The 18897-nt window shown below is 39.0% G+C and overlaps 1 protein-coding gene across 1 annotated transcript in view; it reads left to right on the forward strand.

Moving 5' to 3' along the window:
• The window catches only part of syt3 (synaptotagmin III), a 39943-nt gene that overhangs the window by 9774 nt on the left and 11272 nt on the right, over positions 1-18897 (forward strand). The window contains exons 4-8 of the mRNA XM_041974995.1: positions 2489-2884; positions 6613-6721; positions 7089-7265; positions 12053-12179; positions 17499-17717. Of these exons, the coding sequence (XP_041830929.1) occupies positions 2489-2884; positions 6613-6721; positions 7089-7265; positions 12053-12179; positions 17499-17717 (1028 nt within the window). The remainder of the gene's footprint in view (positions 1-2488; positions 2885-6612; positions 6722-7088; positions 7266-12052; positions 12180-17498; positions 17718-18897) is intronic.

Raw genomic sequence — 18897 nt, forward strand, 5'->3', positions numbered from 1 at the left:
AGACAAATGGAGGAAAGTAGTTTGACCCCTGACAGTCGCTGCACACGTTTGATCACAACAGTGTTTTATCAGCGTACCCTGATTCGCCAACCAGACACAACCTATTCCTCTGTCTCTTCATCTTGCTTTTCCCCTACAGATCAGTGCATTAACCTTTCACATCCCAAAGCTCCTCCTCTCTTTTGGTTTTTCCTCTATATCATTGTCAGCTCACCTTGCTCCATTTTTTTGTATCCATTCTTCTTTCTGTATATAACTACCTCTTTGGTTTCTACTCTTTCACCCATAGCATGATAGTTGTATCGACTTTATGAGCCTTCCTCGCTTCCTCTTCCTCTACCTCCTCATTGGAATAAACCCAGTCAGCTCATATGTCTGTTTCAACATGTGAACCAATCTGTTTTCAGCATTCTTCTTCCGTCTTCCTCTATCATCACCCTGCAGCCCATTCTGTTTAGATCCTTTATTTTTCTCTTCATTCCACTTCATCACCCCTCCCACTCCATTACTTTTCCCCCTTCCTGTCTCCTGATCTCGGCCGTCATGTTCATTCTCACCTTGCTCTCCCTTTTTTTCCATCCCTTGTTCCTCAATTCCCACCCCATCTTGTTCTCCACCGAGCCAGATCGATGTCTCCTCGCCCATCCCCCACCTTCGCGGTCCCCCAATCATATCTTTTGAACAAGTGCTGATTAATGACATACACAGAGTGATGAATAATTCACAGAGGAGAGAGAACGAGGAAACAGAGGCAGAGCGAGGGGGGGAGATGGGGAGAAGGTAGAGGTGATGAAGAAAGAGACAGATGCTGAGGAAAGCGTGCAGCGGCAGCCAGCACGGGAGAAGAAATGACAGCGAGGAATGAGGGGTGTTTGAGGGGATTATACAGGAGACAGGGAGGGAAACACTGAATTCCGGGAGATGCAGCCCACAATTGGAAGGTTGGCTGCCTTTGTCTTGTTTTCACACATTTCTCTCAGTCTTGTCAGCTGATTATAAATAAATTTTCATTCTTTTTTCATGTTCATGTTGTCTGAGTCTTGCTTATGAAGACCTTTTAAAATTAAATGAATAAAGGAAAAAAGGGATTTCAAGAAAAAGCAGCAACATGGTGCAATTCTACACAAGCGGCGATAGATTGCACGGCCTGCTTGCAAATAGAAAGGATTGCTAATTAGTGGCGTTGTTGTCTTGAAAGAACCCAAAAGAGGAAAAGACACAGTTTTTACTCAGAAGCCTGAAGGTGGACAAGAGTACACAGTCTGCGAAATCTCCACACAGTATTGTAATGAATCTTCCTGGTCTACTTATAATCCATGCATATTTATGTCCAGGGATTTAGGACTTATTCAGTGTGGACTCTGATTGGTACTTTTAGTCAAGACAGTCACCAGACCAAAAGATGCTATTTATATTTAAAAAAAAAGAAAGACTTCAAATGGCACAGGATAATAATAAATATTCATTGTATATTTAGTCTGTTTATCCATAAATATTCATTTAGTATTTATAAAGGCTGGAACACATGCAGATGCTCTGAACCCCATCTATAAAAGTTCCAAAGCTCTCCAGATGCTCATGTCGGCTCCCGTTCATTTATGGTCTCTGTTTGTCGGAGGCTGTTGCTGGAGCTGCCCGGCAGTCTGATGATGAAACTGCGCTTTTCTTTTCGTCTGTACACTTTTTCATTCAGATGAGTCATTATCCATCTTCCCCAACATCCACAATCTCACCAACCACCCCCATTTGTCAGACCCAATCCTTAAGCTGGCACAGATTAAAAAGCTCATAACCGCAAGGAGCTGCAGGATGACATATAGTAAAGAGACATCACTGTTTTTAATCCCCTTTTTTTCATTAATTGCTTGCCCCACCCCCTCCACTTTGTCTCGTCTTTTTCCTCAAGAACATCCACTCTGCCATCGTTTGCCCCCATTTTACGCTCTAGATTGAAATGTGGGATATGAGCTTCGGAGAATAGCTGCAAATTGCAAATTACGCTTACAGCAGGTTCCCTCTCCTGCTTCCTGATGTGTGATTTGTAGATATTGTGGCAAGAGCGCGTATGTGTGTTAAGCGGGTGTGTGGATTGTTGATTGTGCAGCAGTTTACTGTAGATTTGTTGGGCATATGTGTGATGTGTTAATGTGCAAATACCAATAGCATAAAGATGAGGTTGTTGTTGTTTTTATTCATGCAGGTGGCAAAAAAGACAAAACAAACAATTATGGTGGCATTGTAGATCTGCCAGACAGACCAGCTGGATATTTTGCAAACATGTGGATCTGAGACTTTTATTCTTGCTTCATTGTCTCAGTCTGTTTTCAGTGGATAAACATTAAATGTTTACTAGTGATTGTTTTGATTCCCTTTCTATTCCTCAAATGTCTATGGTCTAAATACCCATAAACTAAAGACATCAGCCTCATGCTGATTGGCAGGTGTTGCTATTTTTAACCTCTATGTTTCTTCCTCTGGTCCTCTACAGAGATCTCTGTCAGCCTCTTGTCGGTAATTGTGACATTCTGTGGCATCGTCCTCCTCTCCGTCTCTCTCTTCGTCTCCTGGAAGCTCTGCTGGCTGCCATGGCGGGACAAGGAGGGTGGAGGTCTGAGCCTGACATCAGGGTTGCTGCCCGGAAGCGCCGGTGTCGGAGGCCTCGGAGGTGCTACGGGGTCATCGCTCTTACCCCCGCAGCTGCAGAGGAAAGAGGGCCACTCCTCTTCCTCCCTCTACCCCTCCCTGGGCCAGCAGGGACAGCACCACCCCCATTTCTCTGACCTGGTGGGATTGGAGAGGGGGGAGGTCGGAGGGGTAGTCGGAGGGCCACATGAGACCCAGGAGCACTCCTACCTGGACATGGACTCCTACCCTAACAATGCTGGTAAGAAAGAGCAAACACCCCTACATGAAACATTAATCTTGGCCTGACTGTGAACACAACGTAATGCCTCAGTCCATAATTTTTATGTTATTATACTCAGAATTAAATAAATTTACAGACTATGAAAATAATTTGTCTGTGCTGCACCAGTATGATGAATGTTGACCATCCTTCCAAAATAAATTAGGTTTCTTTAATGCATTCAAGGAATATGCCTTTATTTGTTCTTATTCTCCTAGCTCACAAAAACCACAACAAAAACCAGCTACAACTTTTCCATTATTAATTTCCTGGTGGCAACATGCTAAACTATGTGTTTAAAACCTGAAGACAATTTTTTCCTGTTTCTCATGAATGAATACATGAATGGTGGATTTTCTTTTAGCCTTGTTTAGGTCTCTGTAAACATGAAAGAAAAAAAAATATCTCTGTGCTAAACTTTCATTAAAGTTTGTTTGCAGCAAACAAACTCAATGCTCTAAAGCTTGCTATAACTGTTTGGTGTACTGATCATCAGTTATTTTATATAGAAAGTATAATAAAAAAACTGACCTTTACCTGGGCAAACATCAGATGCCCAAAGGCAAGTAAATGCAGCATGTGATGTACTTCTATATTTTGTTCTACATCAACATGACCAAACATGACCATGTCGTTGATCATAAATCAGCATTTATACTGCTTCATCTTACCGACTGATAATATTTGTCTGTCTAGACAGTTTTAGATTTCATTAAGAAGATATTAGTTATAAAACCACCAGATGTGATGACTATGCAAACAGCCAATAATGTTGATCAATAATAAAATAAAACTAATAAAACTCGTGATATGGCTTAAGGCTTGTAATCAATGAAGTGCTAGTGTTTGTGCATCAGTTTATATATATATATATATATATATATATATATATATATATATATATATATATATATATATATATATATATATATAAACTCTCCCTCACCCAACCTCCCATATTCCTGTTCATCTCAAGCTCGGGTCCTCTACCAGAGTCCTGGGAGCTTGAGGGTCCTGTGCAGTATCTTAGCTGTTCCTAGGACTCCACTTTTCTGGATGGAGATATCTGGGGTTTCTCTAGGTATCTGTTGGAGCCACTTCTCCAATATAGGGGATACTGCCCCCAGTGCTCCGATGACCACTGGTACTACTGTTGCCTTCACCTTCCAGGCTTTCTCCAGCTCTTCCTTGAGTCCTTGGTATTTCTCCAGTTTCTCATATTCCTACTTCCTGATATTGCCATCGTTAGGAATGGCTACATTGATCTCTACGGCTTTCCTTTGCTGTCTTTCCATGGTCACTATGTCCAGTTTCGTAGGCCACCATCATTTTGTTGGTCTGTATCTGGAAGTCCCACAGGAAGTCCCACAGTTTCTTTGGAGGGTGTTTCTCAATGGGACCTAGGGATCTCCAGTCCACACTCTGCACAGGTGTTTCTGTACACTATGCTGGCTACTTAGTTATGGCGTTCCATGCCTGCCAGTATCTTGCACCCTGCTGTGAGGTGCTGGATTGTTTAAGGGACCTCTTTGCAAAGCCTGCACCAGGGGTCCTGCCTGGTTTGGTAGATCTGGGCCTCGATTGCCCTGGTACTCAAGGCTTGCTCCTGTGATGCCTTTGTGCTGTCCTTCAGTCCAGCCCTCTCTAGCCATTGGTAGGACTTGTTCATACCCACCACTTCAGCTATCTGTCGATGGTACATCTCATGCAGGGGTTTGTCCTCCCATGATGCTTCCTCCATTTCATTCTCCTCCAGGTTCCGTTGCCTGAGGCATTCACTCAGTGCTTCATCCCTTGCAGCCATCTTCCTTGATGTATTCATGGAGCTTGGATGTTTCCCTCTTTATGCTTAGTGTATAGCCTCTGGACACTGGATTTGGAGTGGAACCTTGCATGCATGGTGAGCAGCTTCTGTGTTTTAACGTCTGTAGTCTGAACTTCTTCCTTTGGCCAGCTTATTATCCCAGCCGGGTAGCTGATCACTGGCAGGGCATAGGTGTTAATTGCCCAGATCTTGTTCTTGCCATTGAGCTGACTTCTCAGGACTTGCCTTACTCATTGTAGATATTTGGCTGTAGCAGGTTCCCTTGTGGTTTCTTCGTGGTTGTCATTTGCGTGTGGTATGCCAAGGTACTTGTAGCTCTCCTCAATATCTATTATTCTGCCCTCTGGGAGTGCAATGTGTGGTATTATCCTGCCACTGGGAGTGGTTGGGTTAGAGAAGAACAGCCGGTTAATTTTCCTGGCATCTATTTCTCTTGTGTATGTCCTCAATCGTGCAGCCAATGCTTGGAGTCTTTGTTTGGTAGTTTCCAGAACCTCAGGTATGGGCATCTGGCTGTACCTCTTGGGTACCCCTTTTGTGGTTGTACTCTTCTAAAGTTCTGACAGTTGAATAACTTCCCTTCAAATTGCCTTGATTTTGGCTTCCAACCTCTTCCTCCTATATGGTGCCTCCTTCTTGCCTTCTGGCCAAGCATCTCCAGGATCACTGTTGCCGTACTCATTGGTTTCAGTGATGGTCGCAGTAGGGATTGTTCTTAGTGCTGCGTTCATCAGCTTGAAGATTTTCTGATGGTACTTCACTTATTCTTGCTAGTCGGTGTCGTGGTTGACAGGCTCTTATCTTAGTCATGATAATATCCCTTTGGTCAGTTGCTCTGTCATTCATGTCATTCATCATCATTAGGGCTTTGTACTTAGTTTCTGGGGGGGAAGTGATGTTAACTCCTTCTTCTGACCTATCGTCCTGGCTCCCCCTTGCCGTAGCGTGTTGTATCACTTCAGTCTCTAACTGTGATTGCAGTTCCTGTTTGCGGATGTTGGAACACTGAGCTATGAGTTGTTTTGATGTCAGTGTATAATGTATCACTGATTGAGAATTTTACTGGACCCTGACTGACCCCATTTCAAATGAGATAATGTTTTTTTGTTTGTTTGTTTGTATGTTTTCTTGCTGTTTATTTGTTTAATTATTTTGTTTTTATTAAATCAACTAGAGTTTCATTTTTCAACAATCTTTAGGTTCCTGCAACAATAAATAAAATAAAATAAACACCACCCAAATGCACAGGTTTTTTCCACGGTTTTAATCATGCTTTATTCCCAAAAAAATGATCAGCACATTAACTGTTGAATAAGATAATTATTAGTTGCAGCCTTAAAACAAATAATTTTAATAATGCAATAATACTTTGTCATTTAGTACCTTATGTTGAATTGGTCAATAAGCTAAATAGGAAGCAATTAGAATGAGAAGTTAAGATATAATTTTAAACTAAAGAGATATTTTGGACTTTAAAATCAGTTCCATTACATCTCCTTGGTATCAGCTTGAACCATGATTATTTATTCTGGTCTTGTGCTTCAACTGACTCTGATCACTGATGCAGAATGTTTGTCATTTTTCACGATGAAATGTTTGCTAGCTGCCTTTATTGCAGTTGCATGTTCCTTTCTTTCACATCTCTATCTGCCTTTTTATGCTGCTCATGTTGTGCTATTGTAAATATGTCTGCTCATTCACCCCCCCCCCCCCACCCCCCCTCTCTCTGCCATTAAATCACTGCCTGCTAAATCAAAGTAATGAAATCAATGGGATCAATGATGCTGACAGACACATTGGTCCTAGTGCTTCTGTTAAGAGTGACATTGCTACAGTATTAGCTAAGAGGAGTGTCTTTGGTTTATTTTTCACATTTTGGTAGGAACTCTGAAGCTGAGTCAGACATCTCCAGATGTGCCCAACTCAGAGGGTGGAGCCCATCCACATAAAGACCTGCCTAATGCTCATTCCCAGCAGCAGGTCACCCCACGGTCAGTGCAGAATCTGTATGTATGTGTGTCTTTATTCTACTAAATCCAGAGCAAGGGATCATTAAAGTAGAATCAGTAAAAAATAAATAATGAAAGAGAAAATTTTCTCTAATCATTTTGTTCAAAACAATCATCATTACACACCTATCCCCATTTTGAATTGCAGTGCTGCAGGTGTGAAAAAGGTGTGGCAACTGAGACAAAAAAAACACCAATGGCAATTTTTTTTCTTGCCTCTGCATCTCTTATGTAGCTGCTGAATCACATTGTTGTATCTTGTTTTGATTTTTTTTTTCATATAAGTATGTGTGTGTTGTATGTGCTTCATTTAATATTCACCCTCTGAGCTCTTATGTGTCTGTTGCAGGCCCAAACCCATGACTCACCAGCTCTCCAGCCCTGATTTCCATGGTGAGGAGAAGGAGCAGGTAACCTGCATCGGGCAGATCAAGCCAGAGCTCTACAGACCCAAAGGCGACCAGGGAGATGGCAAACAGGGCGACACCTGCGGCAAGATCAGCTTCCTCCTGCGCTACGCCTTCAAGTAAGTCAGTGGGTTCAAACAGAAACAGCCTACTCACTCAACTCATGTTCATTTTATGCAAAAAGTAGTCATTTTTTATATGCATAAATCATTTATACTATAAAGCTGAACTGCAAATAATGAAACCATTACATCACCAAGTCAGCTGAAAGGTGCTGCACATCGTCCTTAGAGTCCTCATTGATTTTCTCTTTAAACAAATATATATATACACACATATATATCTATATATAGATATATAGATATATATGTATAGGAGCTTAATCACAAATTTAACACTTAAACACAATAACTTATAACAAAAAACTATATTGTTTCATAGTGTTAAAATGGCAGAATTTTGTGGCAATACATCAAAACGTCGTTGAGAAATTCCAGGTTGTGATGCTGTTATCCACAGAGGAATACTGCTACCCTGAATAAATGATGACTGCAGTGCTCCATGAGAAAAAATTAAACACTTAAAGCTAAATCTTAATATTATTTCAAGAATGCAATCAGCCTTTAGTTTAACATAAATATCCATACTGGATGTTAATGGCTCTTTGCATCACCTTAATAAAAAGCAGTGAGTTTCATTAAAAAGCAAAGCAGATACTGATTTGCTGAATTTCTTTAAGGCACAGAGCAATGAGAGGGTGATTCTGTTGATGGAAAATATCCGCCACTGTGATTATTCTCCCTATAAACACAAGAAAAACCTTCACGTCAAGCAGAAATATTTCTGACAGCAAGTGTGGGTTCATCCTCTGACAAAACATCAACTAACACACCACTAACACAAGCTGTGAGTTGCCTCAAATGTGAGCTTATTTTCTCATGATTTCAGTACTGAAATATTAATGTTAAAGAACATGAATCACATGTAAATGACAAAACAGCGACTGTGTCCTGTACTCAACTGAATTCCTTCTCTGCTGGAGATTTTTAGATTAAACACAAAACCGCTGCTTCTGCCATGTGGATGCAGTGACGGGAGGGTGTACACGAGTCGCGGTGTGTGTCGGGTTTCTGGTGGGAGGCTGGGGAGGTCTGCGCGCCTCGCTGTGTCCCAGTTGGCAGTCTTCATTTCTGCCTACCCCTACATGTAGAAACATTGCAAACGGGTGAAAGTGCTGATGGTCAGAAAAGCAAGGAAGCAAGAGGCCGTTTCAATCATGAATTATATATAGTGAGCCACTTTTAACAGCAACCCTGTCAACACATAATAACACCAGACGGCGTTATTGTCAAAGCACAGAGAATTAGCGAGGGAGCTTGATGGAGAGGAGGGGGGAGGGCAGTGATGAAAGCTATTCATGTGTCTCCTTTTCTCATTTAAGTCACAAGATAATTTATGTTGTTCTGTAGTTGCCTGTCATTACACTGAAGGAAAATTGTTTTAGCAAGATGAATAAGAGGAAGCCAGAAAGGGGTAGAACAGAAAAGAGCTCCATGTAGCAAAACCGGTGAGGGCCTGCGTGCAAACACATGTAGAGGTGTGTTAGCACTGGAGCTGTGATCATACCAGTATGTTAATGTGCAAGACCCCATTGTTTGGAGTGTAACAGTCAGAACAACAATGTCAATCTTGCTCAGGTCTGCTGGGAAAGGAATTTCTATTGACAATCCCATTAAAAGCTGACACATTTCCACTGTGGGAATTACAGCTAGCTTTCAGCATTGTCTGCCAGGAATAAGGTTGTGAAATTCGGTCTCTTCGAGCGGTAATAGGTGTATTCTCTCCATCTTGCCTCTGGGATTGTATAAAAACCTTGGGCTTATGTCTTGCTGTGTAAAAAGACATGTGAGTGCAGGAAAAACCTGCCATCTTTTTATGCTATTCAATATCAAATGCAGGAGAATTCACCGTGATCAGGGAGAGGTGTTTCTGTCTGTTTGCTTTTTCTTTTTCTTTCTTTTTTTTTTTTTTTTTGTACAAGCTTCCTGTCATCTTTAATTATCCTACATCTGAATGTTGCTGTGAAGCGCACTGATTCATCACAGTGACTGCAGAGTAACTACAACCAGTATGTGACAAAATCACATTGAAGCTTTTTGGAGTTAGTCAGAGTTTTCTGGTTGAGATATTTATTTGGCTGGAAGCCTAATGGCAGTTTGGTCCGTACATCATCGACCTGATTTGATGTGATTGCAGAGTAGGCATGTTAATCCGACTACATTAACTGGATGTGAGTCAGATGTAAACATGTGTCCCGATTAACCAAGGTTGTAATGTCAACATGCATGTTGCATTTGTGATCGGAACGCATGGACAGTGTACAGTTATATTATGGTTGCTGGGGTCACAGTTTGTATTCGCCCTGCTCATCCTGAACGGGACAAAGTTCACATCTCTCCCCTATAGTAGCTAATGAAGTGCTGACACACTGGTTAACACAGGGAGACACAGTCTAACAAGGTCTGATTAAAGGCCTTCGAGCCATCTTCATCATTATCTGATAATTAAATACATAATAATGGCATGAGAGATGCAGCCATGACTGTGCGATGGAGCGTTCAGATGTTGTGAACATCAGCCTGCTTATCTCTTGCATGCATGCATGTTTGTTTGTGTGTCAGAAATAGTCACATTGCTTATGTGTGCATTTATGGGTTATATATGCTTGGTTTATTATTTACAGAAAAGGGGCACTAATGCTATTTTTGAGACAAAGCTGCTGATTGTTCAATTTCCAATTCTCCTATGCAACCTTTGAACATGTTTTTTCCAAAGAAAATATGCATCACATTACACAGGTACCTTTTAATATTCATGTTATTTTTTTTTATTTATTTATTTTTTTCTTTTTTATAAGTGGAATGAGCTTTAGCTTGTGAAACTAGGTCAGTTTTTCATAAAATATTAAGTAAATGAGTCTAATTTATTTTAGTTCAATAAGTTGTTGAATTTACTGGAGTAAGAAAAATAACGTGACCATTTGACAACAAAAAGACCCCCAAAACATCAGAAAACCTAGAAAGTAAAATTATAATATCAAAATATTTTCTGATTCATATATTTTATGTTATATCTCCTGTTTGGTCTGTTGAACCGTAATACATTTGGAGGCTCAACAGACTATTTTTTTCATTTATATAGGTCAGCACAATCAATATAGAAATTTTTTAGCAGCATATTAGGTGTATTTATTTATTTATTTATTTAGTCTTCCAATAATGAAAACAAATACTGATTTTATTTTAAGCTGAATAACACAGATCAACACCTGCAATATTTATTGTTATTTATTGTTTGTACTTTACTTCAAATCAAAGATGTGCTGATTTGTATTATAAATATTTGTGGTATTTAACTTAAAAAAGACCAGGATAAATAATAACCCCAGAAATTAACTAATTTGTTCAAGAAACAGAAGTTTAGTTGTCTTTGGCAAGCTCTTACATGATTTCTTTGACCTTTTCTGGAAAAGAGAAAGAAAGAAAAGAGCATTGTTTCAAAGCTAGAAATAATGCTTCCAAGCCAAAGCTTCTACTTGGACCTCATAGATATACATCTTTGCAACTCATGACAACTAAAAAGCAAAGTAGAAAACAAAAGTGCTGCCTGAAATATGAGGAAGGTTGCAGGTGCATTAGTGCAACCTTCCAGTCTGAAGCGAGGAGCCAGAGTTTATTGGTTTTCGACAGGCTGACTGGGTCTGTGCATGTTCTCCATGTGCAGATGTACGTTCTCTCCTGCTACTCTGGCTTCCTCCTGCAGTCCAAAAACATGACTTTAGGTTAATTATTGTTTCTAAACTCACCCAAGGAGCATGCCTGGGCTCGTTCCAGGTATTTTGGCCTCCTCCCACAACCCAAAAACTTGCATATTAGTAGAGTGTGTTTGAGCATGCACGGTTGTTTGTCTCATTCATCTTCGTGATGACAACATGTCCAGAGTGTACCCCGTCTCTCACCTGATTAGGGAGTAATTAGGAAATGCTTCAGCCCCTCAGTGTGAACCTGAATTGGACAAAGAGGTCCCCAAACAATAGTCGTTCTATTTTGGTCAAAATAAATACTGCCCAGTTAGAGAAAAACTACAAGTAATAAGCAAACAAATTAGATCCTTCAAGTGCCAACAGTAAAGCTTCAGACGTTTTTGGTGTGTATTTCTGTTTTCCACTTTAATTTTTTCCTCACTCTAATTATTTTTTTTCTAATTAACTGTTTATGAAATGTCAAACATATCATAAAAGAATGCCAAATTTCCAGAGATGACACCTTCAAATTGCTTGTTTTGTCAGACAAAGAAAAGCAGCGACATGCAATAACTGTCTGATCTGACATAACAACTTTTTAAGGATTTTGCGTGATCGTACATTTAAGCTCAGTTTTTTGTTGTTTTTTTTTAGCATTTGTGCTGTAAATAGTCAATCAGCATTGGGATAAATAGATTTATTTTTTTGTCACTTATAAATGAATTGGTCAAAGACATTTGTATTAGTCTTTGTCTGGTATATAATATGACCTCTGTGACTACAAACTTTAGCCTAGTGTGTTAAAGATAATTAATGAGCTCAGATTTGGGCCGACTCTGTCTCACTGACTGTACATCTGTGCTCACCAAGCTCACATCTAACATCGCTGACAATGCAACCATGATACAGCTGCAGAGATGACACACAAACACTTACTATTTTTGCTACTCTTTGCTCCAGAGACTCAGAACCTCCCACACCAATTTGTGTACAGTTCTGTACAGGTGTTGTGTGTGGGGGCTAATCCTGTCTGAGAAACATGGAGTGATTGTGTCCACCATGCTTAGTTTAAAACCTTTTTTTATGTGTTTGTTTTTGTCTCAGTACGGAGCAGTTGGTGGTGAAGATACTGAAAGCTTTGGACCTGCCAGCAAAGGATGCCAATGGCTTCTCTGACCCATATGTGAAGATTTACCTACTGCCAGATAGGAAGAAGAAATTCCAGACAAAGGTACCTCCCACTCACTTCACAATCACCTCTGTCCTCCATGGCATAGCTATGGAAGCTAAATTTAAATAATAACTTCAAGATTTAATCTTAATCAGGTCTGATTTTCTGCTTTCCGTCTGTTTTGTGTTGTTTTGATCATCCTATTATTGTAATCTATTCTAATCTGGGGGCCACTGCTATTCAACCCCTGCTTGTTTGTCTGGTGTTTCAGGACAGCTAAGAACATTTTGGGATGTTTTGTACCAAGAAATATATTATTAGCACTGAAGAAAATTGCTCCCCTCTCATCTAATTTAATCCCTGCAGAGAAGCTCAAAGCTTAAGACTTGACAGCTCAGTGTCCTCACAAATGAAACGTGTAACTCTGATGATATATCCATAAATATGACAGGTACTTTTGAAGAATATTGGAATAAAATAGAGTGCAAATCTGTAACTTCAAGGATTGCAATTGCACACTGAGCTGGTGGAGTGTCAAATGTGGGCTTTCAGTGACAATGAAGCTGTACCAGTTTGAAAATTTTCCCCTCTGGTTTCCTCTTTTGTGCGACTGTCTCCTGCATGTAACAAAAGGCCCTTCAGACATTGAAAGGCATGAATGCTTCACTCATTTGCATAATGCAGCTTCCCCATTGTTTGGCATATAGGTGATTGTTTAATTTCAATCACATCCTAATTAACATTGAATTTTTACACCTTTTGTATTTTGTGCGGCTTTTATCCCTTTTCTAAAAGAGAAACAGATATCACCCACATGTAGATGTCAGGCTTTACTGACTCAGAAACTGGCAGCGTTTCCATTTAATCCACAGCTAACAAGTAATCATCAAGTACTAATAAAGTGGATTGACAGAGCCACTCATGCAGTGACAAAAGTTGTCAGAAAGTCTTCTAAGTGTCACGATTCAATTACAGTGTGCTTTATAACAAATTAATCCCAGCGGTTAATTAAAATACAGCTAAATTTAAAGTTGGAGAATGAGATGAAAACAAATTTACAAATGATGGCCACAATGTGCATTAGTCTAAGTAGTGATTTTAGCTCTCTTTCTATCAGACGGATTAATTTTACATTAAGGAGAGTATTGTGGGCTAAATACAATTATGATCCAGTTTCTAAAAAAAAAAAGAAAAAAAAGTTTTAGCAGCTCAATGATTTTTTTTTTTATTCGCCATTGATCATTGAAAATATTACAAATTTTTACAGAAAGGCTTTTTACTATTTCATTTAAACTCTTAGAACATGTTGAAAAGATGCAGCAACACATGTTAAAACTATGAGGACAGTGCCATGTTTACCTCTCTTCTCTCTTCTCTTCCAAATTATTCTGCATAATAGTTTAAAATATCAAATAGGTTGTAAAGACTTCTTTTTTGTGTGTTTACATTTTGTAGGATTTCCTTAAAAATTCCAAAAAAAAAAAAAATCCAGTTCCAGTTCTATGTCAACAGGTGAACTCTTCTGTGAAATCACCTTAAGAATTCTGTCATCCACTAAACTTGGAAGTCCATGGATAGTTTCTCTCTAGTATTTGAGATACTAGACTTTTTGGAAGCATACTTCCCCCCCATCCTCTTTATTTTGACTTTTCTCTCTTTATACCCAAAGGAGCCTAAGATTCAGCTGTAGTTTCTGCAGCCTGGGTTGGTGGATTGTCTTGCATTAAAAAAGGATTTTACGGTTCTTCCTTTAATACCATGGCAGGAAATGTTTCAGTTACAACCTGCTAGTATTATGCCAAGATCATTTTGACACCCTCATTCATCCTAAAGGGGCCTGTAGTTGCCATATGCATAATTTGTGTACTTCATTGTAATTTCAGTTCATGACTGATTTTATTTAATTTAATCTGTTTCATGATTTAAGTATAATTTAAATGCTGAGTTATTTTTTGCACCGTTATTGTTTGAGTATTGGTATCTCATATATTTGATCTGTTATATGTCATGTGCATGGACAAAATATGAGAACCTGTACTTGAGACGGTCGACTGCTGAAGGGCAGTGAGGAGTTTTATTTGGGTTTGTGGGAAGACATGAGGACTAGGAGAGCTAAAGGTTCTCTGGTAATTTCAGTTTATTAAGCAGTGGTTCTACTGAAGTCCTGAATTTTTATTATTATTATTGAGTTGCGCAATAAAACAACAAATAGGCATTTTTTTTTTTTATTTATTTATTTTTTTTGTGGAGGATACAATTTTTTTGGGAACATGTGTCAGCCATAAGCTCCACATTTAGATGGGTTTTAACTGAAAACCTCCAGGGTTTACCATCTCACTCCCCGTTGCTAATGTTACAGCCTATTTGGGACATGGCAGCCACCCACCATCCATCTAGAACTCCATCTGCAGTCTGGACCATCCAACGTAGCATGGCATCCATCAGTGAATAGAGCAGTTCATGTGCTTCTGAGCCCACTGCAAACATTTTTCTTTGTAAGCATTGGTTAAGGATGGCCCAAATATAACTTTATACACAACTGAAAGCCTCTGGAGAATCCTGTATGGAGGGATTTCATGGAAACCAGCCGTTTCGAATACACTGACAATCATCGCTTACGTTTTCCTGAAATGTCTGAAATATTTGTTTTATTGCTTTTGCAATGATTTCATGTTTCTTACTTGCAGAAAGATATTTTTTTCCCATACTGTATGGGAACAGCGACTTGCTTATTAATGTAGAACAATTTCTGTAACTAGTTTTCCTTAAATTAAACTCAGTTTGGAAACTAATTATCAAACCTGCTTGACATTATCAGCAGTCTAAACAGACAGGACAACACAAAGGAATCTTTTAGAGAAAAACTAAAAGTCAAATATTTTATTAACTGTGCAGAATAATCTGAAACAATCTGTCTGAGACTAGCTGCTGGACCACTGCGGAAAAAATGTCATTTCTAGTGATCTTTGTAATTTATTTATTTTTTTATAGTTTCAGATCTGAACATAGCTATACACTTAAGAAAAATAATCGGATTCAGTTTATTTGATTTTTGGTTGTTTGGTTTGATCTTTCATCCCAGAAGGAAAAATAAAATGTTCTGTTCTTCCTCTGGCAGCAGAACAAGCTCTGTCCTCATGTTAAATGTTCTCCAAGGACAAAGTACGCAACACTTTTAATCAAACTGCCCTCTCCATATTATTCTGTCCTGATACATTTTGTTTTTGAAACACTAGATCTATATAAAAGACATTTCTGGCATGTGTGTGTATTGTTTCCAGCTCAACATGATTCATCCTGTCGGCAGCCAGTCAAACCTTTGAAACTCCTAACAAGTCTCTGGTAGCTCTTTGGTTTACAGCAGCTGATGCTGTTTATGTTTTGAGCTTGCTTTGGAGAAAACTGTAGGAAAGCTGAGTGGTTTGGCATTGGCAAAATGGAAATAAAAACAAAAGGAGAGGAAGAAAAGAAAACCACCTGCTGAATCTCAAATCTGAATAAAGACAGCTCAATGCCAAAAATGTTCCCTAAAAACAACAACTGCTTTCAAGTCAAGTACTGTTACCAAATATGGTTTTATTTTGAAGCCCTCAGGTAAATGTAATTTCACATATGGAACTTTTGATTGTTTCTCAGATAAAAGCCACAAGACACAGACTGAACAATTCAGCAGGTTCTTTGACAGCACTTAGCATGTTTTTAAAGATACAAATCCTCAGAGACGCCTCTGTTCTGCTTATATGAAAAGCACCTGTTTCTGTTTGATTCCTTTTTTTTTGTTGTCAAAGAAATAAAGTTTGTGATTCAAAATGTGGAGTGCAGCAGGTTAGAACATTTTTGAAGATTTCTGATGCATCTTTAACACAGCGTTCAGTCGAGTCAAACAACCTAAAGAGTTTTTGGAATTGATCCTTTTGGAAAGTTTTTGGCTCATGTCTGTGACTAAAATACAATAATCAATGGCAAGACTCAAATGTAAAAATAACTGTTTCATAAAAGGGCAACAGTATAGAATAGTGTTCAAATTGCTATGTAATTATTCAGCATATGCACTGTTTGAGTAATATATTTATTGGGCAGTTAGCCAGTGATGGAGTACAGGATGAAAGCACGATGCATGCGAGGTTTAAATGCATCTCTTCTACTCTGTCAAGTGGCTATTTATTAATTGTAGAGGGCAGTAATGTTATTAGTTGCAGACAAGGAGAGAGGACTGAAAGTGTCATACATTTCTGAAAATATACAGCATATAGGAGATTGTTTTCTTAACTTATCGTCTTTGATGCATTTAGTTCTGTAGAAAAAGAAATTGGTAAATGGCAGAGACGTAACCGAAAGAGTAAGAAAATTTGTGTTTGGTTGATTATATCTCACTTTTAATTATATTAATTGGTATTAATTAGAAATTGGTATTACTTCTACCACCTACCTGCAGCCCGCTTAAGTGTGCCAAAATCCCCTGCAATGTTCTCCTGTTGGTTTTCAGTCCTGTTTGGAGATAATCAAGTGCTGCCAGGTGTGTGCAAGTCACTGATGTATCACTGGCACTTTATTGATAAATACACATCTCATAAATTCTGGAGCCAGGAGCAATCCCATATCTCTAGAATCTGGGACCTAACTCTATCCTCCAGGATGACAAAACTCTCTCCAACAGAACCAGGATCATCACAGAGTTTTTGTCAGCAGAGAGGATGAATGACCTGCTATGAGTCCAGACCTTAACCTAACTGAACACTTGTGGGATCAGACTGGATGTGCTGCACATGTTAGAGTGACCACAACAATCATGCTGGTTGCCCTTCAACAGCATTTAACTGTGGTCCTTTACCACAGCTAAATATGACCAGGCTGGTGACCCGAATGAGGAGCTACTAAACTTTTCTGCCTGCATATGGATATTCCACATTACTAACATCTTTGTTTATTAAAAGAATAAAGTGTAAAAATGTCCAAAATATGTTCCAATTTCCTATTTTATGTGCTAACTTTATACAGCAATGTAGTTGTTATCTGCGTGTTTACTGATGACGCAGTTTTGGAAACTGGTGTAAACATGGTCAGATACTCAAAATTGATATTGCAGAATAATTGAGGCCTTAATATCACTGTCAAATTATCAGATCCCAAACATATGGAGCCAGACACACATCCTCTGACTGTCTTTTCACACAAGGAATACTGCAGCAAAATGTTTCAAATGTGATCAAATTAGCAGTGTAGAAGAAACAGCTGTGAAATAGTCTCTCATTACCTCTTAATTCTACATATTTACCTACAAAAAAATTCAGTTGTACAGTGTCTATTCTAAAAAAATCCACTTGAATCTGTAAGTTCGCATTCAGAGTTTCATCATAATTTTCTGTCTCTGTCTCTCAGGTCCACAGAAAGACCTTAAATCCAGTGTTCAACGAGACGTTCCAGTTTGGCGTGCCGCTGAACGAATTACATTCCAGGAAGCTGCATTTCTCTGTGTACGACTTCGACCGCTTCTCCAGACACGATCTGATAGGTCAGGTCGTGGTAGATAACCTGCTGGACTTCAGCGAGGGCAGCGGGGACAAACCTATCTGGAGGGACATCGTGGAGGGCACTGCGGTAAGACACAACACATAATGTCTGCAGTGGAGATGCTGTAGAAATGATGGTATTAAATTTGAATGAGCCTTGCTGTGGTTTTTGGCAGTTGCAGCTGCAAACTAAGGGCCATAGCTGAGATGATGGGACTGAACCCGTAAGGATGCATATGAAACAAGACAGAAGTCACAGTTTCAGTTGCAGCCTGTGAGAAAGAGAAAGTAAATAAAACATTTTATAAAGACAAATAGTCATAAACTTACAAAAGTCTAAAAGACTATCAGCATGTGCTGCTTCAAGAATGAGCTAAATATGTTTGTAAAGGATTATCAATAAGTTTTAGATACTAAAAATGGCAAATAACATACAAAAAAAAGCCAACAAATAAATCAATATTTGGTGTGGCCACCTTTACAGCTGGATTATAGTTGGCAGACTTGTTGCGAGCATTTTGGAGAACCTGCAGCTCCTCTGTGGATTCAGGTGTCTCAGCTGCTTCCCTTACTCCCTGTAATACCAGACTGACTCTATGAGTTTAGCATCAGGCCTCTGTGGGGGTCAGACCATCTGCTGTAGGACTCCATGTTCCTTTGAGGCCGACAGCAGTTCTTTATGATGCCGCTTGTTTGCTTGAGTTCATTATCATGCTGTAGAATTAATTTGCAGCCAATTAGAAGCCTCCCTCATGGTAATGTCTGACTAATAAAAATTTACAGAAGTGGCCACAATGTTTGCATGCAGTCTGCGTGTCTTAAAGTCCAGAATTCTGTTAATATTATTCATTTTGAGTTCACGAAAGCTAAAAAATTTTAAACTAGAAATGCAAATAATTTAGCTAAGGGCAGATTTTGTCCTGCTATTATTTACAGTCTGATCATATATCCCTGAGTGTTGATAAACACAGAAGCCAAATTACAAGCAAACTAATTGCAAAGTATTTTTATTTTACTCTATCTACAGCCCAATTTACACCATTGAAACTATTTGATTTGAACTAGATTTAAATTCCATTGCAACTTTTGAATGCTGTGACAATCAGGTGAAGTAAAAATATCGAGGGGTTGAGACCATACTGGTGAATTCAGACACCCAAAAACTATGATTATTGATATCTTTGACAGCTGAAAATAATCACTAAGCTCCTTCAGGATAGTCTGATTTTTTTTATTTTATTTTATTTTTTTAAGAATGAAATCATAAT

This window comes from Melanotaenia boesemani, chromosome 2 (genome assembly GCF_017639745.1).
Source record: "Melanotaenia boesemani isolate fMelBoe1 chromosome 2, fMelBoe1.pri, whole genome shotgun sequence".
In the NCBI taxonomy this organism is placed as follows: Eukaryota; Metazoa; Chordata; class Actinopteri; order Atheriniformes; family Melanotaeniidae; genus Melanotaenia; species Melanotaenia boesemani.